Source organism: Fusarium graminearum, chromosome 2 (genome assembly GCF_000240135.3).
Source record: "Fusarium graminearum PH-1 chromosome 2, whole genome shotgun sequence".
NCBI lineage: Eukaryota > Fungi > Ascomycota > Sordariomycetes > Hypocreales > Nectriaceae > Fusarium > Fusarium graminearum.
This window is the reverse complement of record NC_026475.1, coordinates 2,549,893-2,561,950: the sequence shown is the minus strand read 5'-3', so window position 1 is coordinate 2,561,950 and position 12,058 is coordinate 2,549,893. Positions and strand designations below refer to the sequence as shown.

The following is a 12,058-nucleotide window of genomic DNA, read 5'->3' as shown; positions in this document are numbered from 1 at the left end:
ATGATTCCATCATATCATTATACAAGCCACTGTTATAATGAATATGACAGTCAGCGATAATCCCCCTTTCCATGCTCACAAATTATCGACCACAGGCATTTTATAATCTCCTCCTAAAATAATGTTCAACATTGAAGCTCGCAGAACTAGGTAAGTTAAACATAAAGACAGAGAATAACAAGCTTTATATTAGCATTTAAGCACAAATATACAAAAAAGTTACCCTACAGGTCTTGAGTAAAGTGTATTTCCAGACATTCATTGGGTCTAGCATGCAGCTAATGCAAGCATCTACATGACACCTGTAGCAACGCTTACCACCATGGCCAATAATCGATTATTGACTAAGTCAATGAATTATAACAGTAGGTTGACCGGAATGTAAATATCAGCTTCAAGGAATTTTTTACCCCGTCTGTGAATGAGCGCCACATAAAACCAAGCATCACCTCCTGGGATATGTCAAGTTATTTGCCTGGAACCACCTTTTTTACAATTTATCACTTTCCACTCATTATCGCCAGATACCTCAATCAACAACTACTTACCCGAGGTAGTCCATAGCCACTATGAACTCAATATACACCATCACCATCAAGAACAACTCCATGTATCCACGGAGCTTCATACTCTTCCAAGACATTCCTACGCCCTCTAACATTCCATCACGGGATGTTTTCACCAACGTCTACCAGCGGGCTGTGGGTATATCGGGCAAAGACGAAGGTGAAGCCTTGTTCGAGATTTCTAGCGAATGCTTTGTAGTGCACGGCACCTCGACTCGAAGCGATATGGGAATGATCACCGTTAAGACCTCCGACTATAAGCCTGTCAAGCTGGGGCCACAGGGATCGCGGTTCTACCTCACTAATCGACAATCACCCACGTTTGACAAGGAAGACGGGTCAAGTGAAGCCACATGAGCTTTTATTGTCAGCACTGATGACACCTTCTCCTCTTTCCACTCCAGTAAGTTGAAAATGCAACAAAATCACGGAAGGGGTTTCTAACTGTCCAAATAGGGGATCTGTACTTTGGTGTTGGTGCCAAGGATCTTAGCACCGGCCGGGTTGTTCCCGTACAGACATACCACGCTAGGCCTGGTAATGTTGCACTGGTCTTCCCCAAAGTCACGTACCACACCGCGTTTGGTAACTATCAACCTGGATCCATTGTTGATCTAATCACGCTTGGTCGTGTCCTCACTATCGACTTTACTGGTTGTAAAGCTTGTAGTGCCACGTTTATTTTGAATCAGGAGAACATGTTTGTCCCTGATCCCAAGGTTCAGAACGGCGATATCACGTGGAGGGTTGTTGATAGCTAAAGCTTAGTTCAAGTTTACTTATATCTTCAATGAATGAATAAATGTACCGTATTTTCTTGCATTGTAGCATGTACCAACGAAGACTGAATGCGTTTCAACTAGTTACCTTATATTTATGCAGTATATTCTTATATAATTGCACAACAGAGCATTTGTAAGGTCTCTTATCATAAAGAGATATTCTCTTCCACACGCGTATTCTACTTCTTTCTCAACTTGACATGGATCCTGCAGCCATCGACGCCCCCATACCGATCAACGCCGGATTCATAGTCGCTACACCAGCTATCGCAGAAGCAACCCCAGCAACCGTTCCCAGTATTGCCATACCATCTCTCATCCTTTGTTTTCTTCGCTCTTTCTTCTTCAGGTCCTGGTCGATTTTTTGTGTGTTCACCATAGCTGCTTTTTCTTCCTCGATGCGTCGTTTCTCAAGCTCCGCCTTGAGGTCTTCAGCTGCTTTCAGCTCTGCTTCCAACTTTTGCTGCTCCATCTTATTCTCTTGGTCTTTGATCTTTTGCTTCAGACTCTCGACCTCGGATGCAAATTCTGCTTTGGCTTCTTGGAAACTCTCTTCATCTTCCAGTTGCTCAAGACGTACTCGTTCAAATTCAGCTGCTTTCTCTTGAAGTGCCGCTGCCAACTGTTTTTGCTCAGACACGGCACCTGCGAGCAGTTTTTCGTATTCGGCTTCCTTCTGCTCCATGAGAGTTTCCAACGAAATCTTGAGTGTTTCCTGTGCTTCGGTCGTTTCAGCTAGACGGTCTTCAAACACTTTCCGCTGAGACGCTAATTCCCTGGCCAGCGTTTCGTTAGACTGTTGTATCATTTCCTCTTGTGCCTTTTGGAGCTGCGTGATTCTTTCCTTTAGCTCCGCCTTTGCTTCCAATATCTCTCTCTGAACTTCACGACCAGCTCCTGTCTCATCAAGCGACATGCCTCCATCCACAAGCTCTTCTTGAATCTTCAGCATGGCCTTGCCACTTTCGTTGTGTATTTTGATGATTTGATCAACCACAGCCTCAGCGGATTCTTTGGTGCCCTGCCATCTGGCCACTTGACTGCCCCCTGCATGCATCGCTCCCCAAAACGAGGATGTAGCGATGAGTTCCTGTTCCCTCTCATTTCCTATCTCAGGGAGTACCGTTCCCAAGTTGTTCCACATAGATGTGCATAGTACGACATGGCCAAAGGCACTCTCACCACACAGTTTTTTGAACATGCTTACATTTTTGAGAGCTGATCCAGATACTCGATTGTCAGTGATACGATGCAGATATATGATACCTGCTAGCTGGACATTCTTCCTGTATAGTTGAGAGAAGAAAAAAGCCACTGCTTCCAATACTTCTGTATCGCTCCGTGATGTATCATCGAAGCCTGGTGTGTCTATAAGATATACACATCGTTCTGGTGTGACACAATGTGCGTAAATACTCACACCTATCGTATGCGACGTGAGACCATGTCCAATTCCGACTTGTTGACCCGTAACATAATGAATGAAAGTGCTCTTTCCAGCACCTGTAACTCCCATGACTGCAATGACTATGTCATCGGGGCTTAAGAAATGTAAGAGGGACTGAAACGGTCAATGTTTACGGTGGGAACATACCTCAACTCAACTGGCTCAACTGGCTCAACATGGTTGGAATTCTTCATGACGAAATGTTCTGCTTGAATTTGCAATGGCGAAGTAAGTAGAAGGTGGTTGCAACAACATCATTTTGTCCTCTCTGTGTACAGATACGGGGGCCTTTGTATCTACCCCGCTAGACGTAGGCATTTCACTCTGCACTTTCAGCTTTCAGCCCTGGGCGTAATGGCATGAACTTAATATTAAGCTAGTCTATAATATAGAGGCTCTAACTCCAGCTTATGTTCAATTACGATAGAAAATAGCCAGCTGATGCACTGAATCCACAATCAATGTGTCGAATTTGGCGTCTAGCTCTCAGCCCAAGGCATAATACCCATCCATAATTCATCTTGACTATTGAGACTTGATCCAGTCACCAGCAAAGTCATCGCTATCACAAAATATGGCAGTTATGGCGGATTGCAAGCCTAAAGACATATACATTACTTTGATGGGTCTTACAGGTGCTGGAAAGAGCAGTTTCATCAACCACTGCATAAAGCATGAAGTTGTCGTCGGCGACGGACTCCAGGAGTGTATGTCAAGTACCATCCCACACTGAATTCGATACGAGCTGATCCTTTGATAGGTACTGGGACAGTAGAGGTTTTCAGTTTCGAATATCGTCCTGGAGTAACTATTCATTTAGTTGACACTCCTGGATTTGATGACACCAATCGTCAAGACAGTGCTGTCTTGAGAGATATCTCCGCCTGGCTAAGCAAGTCCTATACTGAGAAGATTCTCCTCAATGGAATTCTCTATTTACATCGAATAAGTGATCCCAGAATGCAAGGATCGGGAAAGTTGAGCATCAGTCTGCTGCGCAAGCTTTGTGGCAAAGATGCTTTCAAAAATGTTGTTTTAGTAACAACCATGTGGGAACTGGTAGAGAAGGATATCGGTGACCGTCGAGAGAAAGAGCCGGAAGAAACTGAAGAGTTCTGGGGTTCATTAAACGTTATGGTTCACAACTTCGTCGACATTACAACAATGAAGATTCTGCTCGCAACATTCTGAGCATGTTTGTTCCTGAAGAACCCGAAGTTCAACCAGAGATGGTGACACTGGCAATACAAAAGGAACTTGCTGATGACAACAAGACGCTCGACCAGACCAGTGCGGGTCAGTTGCTAGATGGAACATGGGCAAAAGAGAAAGAAGCTCTCCAGCGCGAGCTCGAGGAAGTACGGGATGCGGTAAAGTCGGCAAATGAAGAAAGGGATCATATGATGGCAAAGCTGTTGCAGGAACAGCAAGACGAGATGAATGCCATCGTGGAGAAAATGAGAGAGGAGCAAGATAAGCTGAGAGTCATAATGTAGGAGCTACACTCGGAGCGCCTGTTCAAATACCAAAAGATGTTGGACGAACAGATTGAAGTTTCGCGAACTCTGAGCAAGGACCTGGAGGACAAAGCAAGACTTCAGGATGAAGATCGTGAGAAGCGTCAAGTTGTCACGGTACATCAAAAGGAAAAGCTTGAAGAGCAAGAGACTACTCTCTTGTTATTGCAGAAGCAGCTCAGCGAAACCGACTTGTCAGTATGCCCACTCAGTATTTCCGAAACTACTCCCGAGCCAACGTAAGAGCCCTTTCATATTCTCATGCCCATAGGATTGACGCAACTATTAGGTATCCTCAAACTTATGAAATTACAGACCTTCCAAAGCAGGTCACGTCCTTACTTTTCAGCTCCGATGGAAAGACTCTTTTCATTGGGACCCAAGGAAAAACGATATGGGTTTACAGGTTAGGGCTTCATGGCAATTGGCATTGCAGTCAAACTATCTCCTGTGGCAGTGGATTAACAGGTATCACTTCGTACAACGGTGACACTGTTGACCATCTTGTGCGTAGCGATGATGATTTGCATCTCGTTGCTGATTGTGGAAACCAAATATTCCGCTTCACGTTCAGCGTCTCTGACGACAAGTTCATATTGGAACATCAAGAGGACTGGTCCACACTGGTTGATCAGAGCAAACGGTCTCCAGTGAAAAGAATCATTGCTCTGTCATCAGACAGCAAGTATCTGATAACTGCGACTGTTGGCAGCTGGTATTACACAATATGGATGTCCAATACCGGTACCAAGAAGCCAATTACCTTTTTGCGAAGCCGTGACAATGGTTCGCTATTTGAGAAATCACCAAATGAGATTACATGTATCGAATTCGGCACTGGTGGTAATTTTGCTGTGGCATTCGGTGGGGGTCGGGTCTGTTTCTACGAGATAATAGATTCTGCGGGATCAATCGAATATTGTGGTCAGTTTGAATCATCGGGCGAGGTACTCTCACTTGCTTGTATTTCTGGCATGCGGACGTTGGTGGGCACCGACAAAGGACTCTTCATCGGTACATCCGCAGGCACTGTCGACCGCATGGGTAGTCAGATACTTGAAATGGATCACGAATGCGGGTTTGGACCAATAGATGATACTACAGGAGTCTACTGGAGAGCTGGTGGCCAAATTCAAGATTGCGAAGTCCAGGGGGATCAGATTATACCGACCATGACAGTTCGCCCTGCGGTCAGTAGTAACGTTACTACGGATGTTCTCTTAGCGTGCACCATGGAGATAGAGCGGTTGGCGGTGCTCGCAAAGGATGGGTGTGTTGGTATCGTTACATTTGCTGTGACTGTGAAACAATGACAAGTTTTTGAACCTTGAGTTTTATATCTGCTTCGGCATGAGAAGAAAGGTCCGTAGGTGTCAGGTCTCAAATGGCTGGAGCACTGCTAAAATAAGCATATGAGGCATTGCTTCAACAGATGAAACAACAATACTACAAGTTCACTATCTCTCCCATACCGCCCAGCTATGCTTATAAATCGAGAAAATGAACGACTTTGACATATTCGTAAAGTCGGTTGCTGCGCCTCTCACAGAACGGAACCCGGAATTTCCGTGCCCAGTGACAGTTTATGCTTGATGATAACAATGCCGTCTCTGTTAAGCGCTCGTCTTGTTGTATAATTCCATTTACTCTTGCTTGGATATCATGTTACGTGATCAGCCCGGCTGCGTTTAACTCTATTCAGACCTCCTGCTTATGCGGGGCCGCGTATGTCTCGCTTTTCGCGACCCGACCACTCGTGAGATGTTATTTCTTGGCGATAAATGATGCTCATGACCCCTGTACATATGGGCAAAAGATTACGACAACTCGGCGTGTAACCAGTGATAAGGTCCGAATATGCTCGGATCCGCAAAGTATTTGAATTAGGTCAAGATTGTGGCACATGATAATATCGTCAGCAAGGGTAGCCAAGGGTCATATATAAAATGGCTCTCCTCAGTCGTAGCTTACAGTCATGACTACACACATTCTTTCAGCCTTAAAACACCATCATACATTCCATTATATCAATATGAAGTTTACCAGTTTCCTCCTCTCGATTCTTCCTCTGGCCTCTGCTGCCAAGAGCAAGAACAAGCCTCGAACAGACTACATCCCTCAGCCGGCAACCTCAGAGGAATGCTGCCCCTTCACCTACAAGGCAACATGCACCAAGAATCTCGAGCGCATGTACCACATCCAGCTCTTCTATAACCATAAGAAGGATATCACACCCGAGCAATTTAGTGCATACTGGGCAAACAACCACACCAAGACAGCCGGAGACTTTCATCTCCGTCAGGGTGTTTACAGGTACTCTCAGGTAAGCATCCCACTCAACTTACTTTATCAGAGCCTTACTAATACTGTATTCAAGTATCACTCGACTCCCCAGTATCGGGACCTGGTCCGGGTTCCGGGCGCTGCTCCTGTACTCGAGTTTGACGGCGCTGCGCAATTTTGGGTTCCGAATATGGAGACCTTTGCAGCTATGGGAGCTGATGCGTTTTACAGAGACGTTATTCAGGCTGACGAACTTAACTTTATTGATATGGAGTCTATGAGACTTATTGTTGGTGTGGACTATATCGTTGTCGATAACCAGAACGCTGTTACTGAACATGGTCGATCATTTTAGTATGGCCGCTCACCGTATAGATCTAGATTCTCTGCTGAGCAATATCACACATGGACGATAGAATCATAGCGATCATGTAATCTATAATTAGTTGATAATATTTAGATTATTACCAAGTGTATCTGAGTTTACTTGCTCTTGTTTATGTATTTCGTGCTTCTCTTTCGCCCATACTCCGCCTCGATCGATTCCAACACGGCTAGCTCATCCATCTCTCGTCTTTCCTCCTCACTTGGCTCTGGTTCCACCTCCTTCTTAGGATCTCTCAACTTAAGAGGGTCGATCGGCTTCTTGGTGCTTCCCTTGTCAACCTTTGTCAGTGTACCCTCTTCTTCATCCTGGCCCACTCCTTGGAGCGACTTGGCAGTTTTTGTCTTGTTCAAATCGCAGCCTAAGTATCCTTCACCCTCTCTGCTCCGATTCCATGCTTCGAAACCTAACATGTATAGGAAATTGTCCATGATCTTTTCTCTCCAGTTGATAGTATAGCCAGTACTGGAAGCCCATGACTGTGCCGCAGCCAATGCTTCAATACAATGTGTCATTTGTTGCCGTCTTTCATAGTCGCTGGTAGGTATTTTGCCACCAAAGGCTTCGATATAGGCCTTGAGAGGTGATTTGTAAGTCAAGAATGCCACCGGTGCCCAATACTTATAGCCGTCTTTTTCTACCAAGTCCTCTGTGAAGGTCTCTGTAATGCCAAGAAAAAGCATAATGACGATGATCTTGTCAACAGCAGTTTGCCATCCGTTGTTGAGTGATATCCACTGATATGTTTTTATATGGGACACCTGTTCTGGGTGTACGTCGGGCCATAATGCTAGACGGAGGAGTGAGTGCGCTTGGCCGCAGGCAATGAGTGCTTTGATTCCCTTGAGGCGACGTGCTTTGTCATCGGGATGTTTAACCTTGGTCGTCCACCACAACATTTGCATCATATCTGGTGACAATGGTTTCGAATCTGTGATAGCTAGACAAAGTGGTTTTGTATGTGCTTCATCCAGGACGTTATCCGAAAACAGTTTAGACTCAGGGATGCCGTCGACAGCCCATGGTTCATGCCCAGCGGACTCCAATGTCTTGCCAAGTGACGACGCAAATCGGCGTACATGAGGAATCCACTCTTCCTTGGAGGTTTGGGGGACTAGGATCAATGGCTTGCGGTCGCCGTGTTCGGAGGTAAATGATTGGTATGATCGCTTGTACCATTGGTCTTGACGTTGAGAGTGCGTAGCGACTATTTGGAAATGTCGCGATAGGAGAGCAGTCAGCTCGTCACTCAACAGTTTTACATCCATATTTGGAAACTTGATAGTGCGATGATGGTTCGGGATTGACAAATAGACACAGAATGGGTGTTACATCAGACTATATCTTGGTCTTCGCTTCAGCTAAGCCCCAATGCTAAGCCACCCCGTTTGACTCATCGTGAGAAAAGCGGAGCATTGAACGTGACCGTTTGTAACGGTATGACTTAATCACATGTCTAAACACGTGTGTTTCTTTACCCTGTATCACCGTTTCAGTACTCCAATAACGATCAACTAATTATCTTGAAGTTTCAGCGTACAAGAATATTTATCTTTTGGAACCTCAACAACATCATTCTTGATGCGCTATAGTTATTGACGGACTCTTGGCTGTTATCGCGACTACTTTTGAGACTGTAAGGACTTTTCTTAGACCTCTGGATTCCACTAAATATCTTTGTTATGTTTCCATACTTAGATAATATCCCAGTCTTATCGAACACCTCAAACTATCTCAGTACTGAATAATGAAGTCTAGACGCATTTGAAGAGAGTTGAGGCTATTATTTCACTCTGTATTCTCTGGATATCTTCCTGGTTTGGATGAGTATTTGATTTACGCCTACTGTAAACCCGGTATACACCTGATGCCGAGTATATGGAGAAGACAATTCTAAGAAACGCAAATGAACAATGTCTTTCATGAGATTAAGTGCACATTCAAGCTGGAAAAGGAGGTTAAATGGGCCAGCATGACAACATAATACAAGGTAGTCAAGATATGAAGGTAATTTTAAGTATGGTATCTGCGAATGATGTTGATCGACTATGTACTTAATATCGTATTAAAAAGCATTTTCTTTACAGCGCCCAAACTAAGTTCAAGTTCGTAACAAAGATAAAAAAACAATACATCGACTTAGTTCTCAACAATAGGCCCATTGTACTCCTTTCTCGCCCAAACAAAGTAGTACACAACACTGAAAATGACAAGACCGCCAGTGACGACAACACTGTAGTTCATCATATCAACAGTGGGGTCCACCATCGGAGGGAAGAAACTGAAGAAGCCGACAACTATCAGGTAACAGATAGCAAAAACATTGTTGGCAATACCGAGAGCACCCTTGAGATGGAACGGGCCCCAGACAAGCTCGGCGCCCGTGGTGTTGGCCAAGGCGGGAAGCTCGGTGGTACCTGGAAGCGCAAATCCTTTGGTTACACGACGGTAAAGAAGAAGACCCGCAGCGATAAGGTATGATGAGTAAAGGCAGGAGATGGAAAGTGAAGTGACGTTTTGGAACGCCACAGGTGATCCAACGTTGATAAGAGACAACAGAACCGAAATGGCAGCGGTGCAAAGAACAGAGTAGACAGGAACAGTAGTGCGATCGCTGACCTTTGACAGTGTTCGCCACCCAGGAAGACCGCGGTCACGAGCAAAAGACCAAAAGACACGGGAAGTCGAGGCGAGCATTCCGACGGTCGCACAACTTGCAAGGATGACGATGATGGCGGACATGACGGTAGCACCGGCTCGGGAGTTGGTCGCCTGCTCAAAGATGTACATATAGGGGAACCCGAGCATGCCTGGACCCGAAGCAAAGGCGTCGTCAACATTGCCCATGCAAAAGACCATGGCGATGAGCATGGCGAAACCGCAGCTGCCGTTGATACAGAGACTGAGGAGGATGGAGGTGGGGACGACGACGGAGGGGTTGATGGTTTCTTCGGACATCTGTAGATAGTTAGTATTGCAGTACATGGAAATATTGGGAGAGTACGTACGTGAAAGGCAGCATCGGTGCCGACAAAGGAAAAAGCATTGCCCATCATGCCGACCATGAAGGACACACCGTTTGTAGACCAACCACCATTGTTGACAAAGGTGCCGAAAACATCAGAAGCGGTAGCATGAGGTCCAAGAGTGACGAGCGGGATGAGAATGGCGAAGAAACCAAGGATGTGAAGGATCAAGATGAGACCCTCAAATTTGGGCAGCACCGAGCTGACGAGAGTGTTGATAAAGACAGCAAACAGGAAAATAGCCCAAAATAGAAGTGTGCCCTGCCATAGCTGAGGTTCGAAAGATTCGTTGTTCATAGTCGCCATTCCCAAGATCATGTTTCCCGTAAGAAGAGCACTCGAGGATACGGATCCTTGCCATCCGCCGACGGTAAGCATGCCAGTGAGATGGCTAAGGAATTTGGAACACGACCGCGGTGCCATCATGGCGACCCTAACACGACGTTAGCAGATGATACCGAATTTGGGATACAAGAGGGTCGTACCAGTGGTATTGTCCTCCAGAAGTAGGTGCCATTGAGACTAGCTCGCACATGGTGCTAAAGACACTAAAGTTGCCGATCCATACGACGATGAAGCTATACACGAGACCGGCCGTGCCGCCATTGTTAAGACCTTGGGCGAAGAGGACGAGGATGGCTTCCCATGTGATGAGGATGGTGCAGCTAAAACCTAGAATAGACAAGAAGCCAAAGTTGCGCTGCAATTGTTAGTCAGACCAGCGATGGGGGCAGAGATTGGGACATACACGAAGGACCTGCTTCTTTCCCATACGCTCCAATTGATCTTTATCATGGTAGTTGAGTGTCGAGCTTCGTCCAGAGTCTGGTTCTGCAGTGGTCGAGACTTTGATGTCCTTGTCGGCCTGGACGGTAGCGTTGTTGCCCATCTCGAAGCTAGGGCTCGATCTATCCCCCATGATGGATATTTGTATGGGTGTCAAGGAACGTAAGTAGAGGGTGTCTCGGAAATATGATGGAAGAAAAAGAAAAGAGAAAGAGCCACGGTAGTACTGGGGAATAAGAGAAAAGGGAAACACCTTGGAAAAGGAAAAAGAAGAATGTCAAGACTGATAAACTAAAGAGGGAGCATCTGCATCTGTACAAAAATGGCACAGTAAGTAATAACAACCCCTTGGATGAAAAGAAAAGCTCAGGGTGTGTAGGGGAGGGTGTTTGCACGCCACCAACACTCAACCAAGAGGCTCATACCGGCCATGCTGTGACCCTACCGGTAATAGCTCACTGATCAGTAGGTCCCTTTTCTTCAGATGTAACATCGCTTCCTTCGCCTGCGGGTTTCGGTTAGTTAGGCAGAGTATCATTTGTTGATCCGGCGACCACTCCGATACCCCCGTTTGGTTAGTTCAAGGGACCCTGGACCCTGTTCTCTGCAGCACCTCTAGCGTGATTACAGAGCATCGACGGATGATGGATGGATGGAATTCTGACACAACATCAGACAAGCTTGTGTCAATTAAGAAAAAAAAATCTGCCACGAAACACCCCGCGAAAGGGATCTTCCATGAACAAATGTCTCAGTCAAATCCTCCCGGTAAACTCAATCTACGTAGATCATTGTATTCTCCTTTCGTAGAGTTGTATCGAGAGATAGCTCGGCATTAGACGACGCATATAAGCGGCACTGACGCCACATGCTTCATCAGCAAAGTTCCTTGCCAAGGTACAAGGGGCGTGAACTCAACAAGATGGACAAAGCTCCGGGAGCGCTGGAACTCTAGAGCCACCAGATCTTTAGCAAAGATCAGACCAAAAAGTTAATCATTTCGGGTTACTTGCCCCTTTCCAGCTATTCGGTAGCAGCTTGTGAATACACATTACGTACCTGTCAATTTTTTTTGGTGTATTCATTCCTTCGTCATGTATCACTTTCATATGCTACCGAGCAAGCAAGCAAACATCAGCAAGTCATGGTCTAGACCCCTGCATGTCAGAGTTACTGTCTCCTCTTTTCTCACACGACGTTGGATGTTTTTCGTTATGCATGTTGGTCAGAGGAAATTCATGCAATTCTTTCTTTTTTTCATCGCTG

General features: G+C 45.7%; 5 protein-coding genes across 5 annotated transcripts; 2 read left to right on the top strand and 3 right to left on the bottom strand.

Moving 5' to 3' along the window:
• Positions 1-569: 569 nt before the first annotated feature.
• Positions 570-923, top strand: FGSG_08216 (uncharacterized protein; the record flags this gene model as incomplete). Its single annotated transcript, XM_011322289.1, has 1 exon — positions 570-923. One exon carries the CDS (start codon positions 570-572, stop codon positions 921-923), a length of 354 nt encoding a protein of 117 aa, XP_011320591.1.
• Positions 924-1,538: 615 nt separating this feature from the next.
• On the bottom strand, positions 1,539-2,549 carry FGSG_08217 (uncharacterized protein; the record flags this gene model as incomplete). The annotated part of the gene is made up of 1 exon (XM_011322288.1): positions 1,539-2,549. One exon carries the CDS (start codon positions 2,547-2,549, stop codon positions 1,539-1,541), a length of 1,011 nt encoding a protein of 336 aa, XP_011320590.1.
• Positions 2,550-2,971: 422 nt separating this feature from the next.
• On the top strand, positions 2,972-7,064 carry FGSG_13420 (uncharacterized protein; the record flags this gene model as incomplete). The annotated part of the gene is made up of 9 exons (XM_011322287.1): positions 2,972-3,023; positions 3,431-3,502; positions 3,835-3,915; positions 3,966-4,287; positions 4,366-4,551; positions 4,770-5,582; positions 6,015-6,037; positions 6,310-6,635; positions 6,690-7,064. The coding sequence occupies 9 exons, from the start codon at positions 2,972-2,974 to the stop codon at positions 6,948-6,950; spliced, it is 2,136 nt and encodes a 711-aa protein (XP_011320589.1). The 3' UTR covers positions 6,951-7,064.
• A 14-nt stretch (positions 7,065-7,078) lies between these two features.
• Positions 7,079-8,248, bottom strand: FGSG_08220 (uncharacterized protein; the record flags this gene model as incomplete). Its single annotated transcript, XM_011322286.1, has 1 exon — positions 7,079-8,248. One exon carries the CDS (start codon positions 8,246-8,248, stop codon positions 7,079-7,081), a length of 1,170 nt encoding a protein of 389 aa, XP_011320588.1.
• Positions 8,249-9,119: 871 nt separating this feature from the next.
• On the bottom strand, positions 9,120-10,954 carry FGSG_08221 (uncharacterized protein; the record flags this gene model as incomplete). Its single annotated transcript, XM_011322285.1, has 4 exons — positions 10,755-10,954; positions 10,492-10,706; positions 9,989-10,439; positions 9,120-9,938 (listed from the first exon to the last, which is right to left on the bottom strand). Exons 1-4 carry the CDS (start codon positions 10,893-10,895, stop codon positions 9,120-9,122), a joined length of 1,626 nt encoding a protein of 541 aa, XP_011320587.1. The 5' UTR covers positions 10,896-10,954.
• Positions 10,955-12,058: the final 1,104 nt, after the last annotated feature.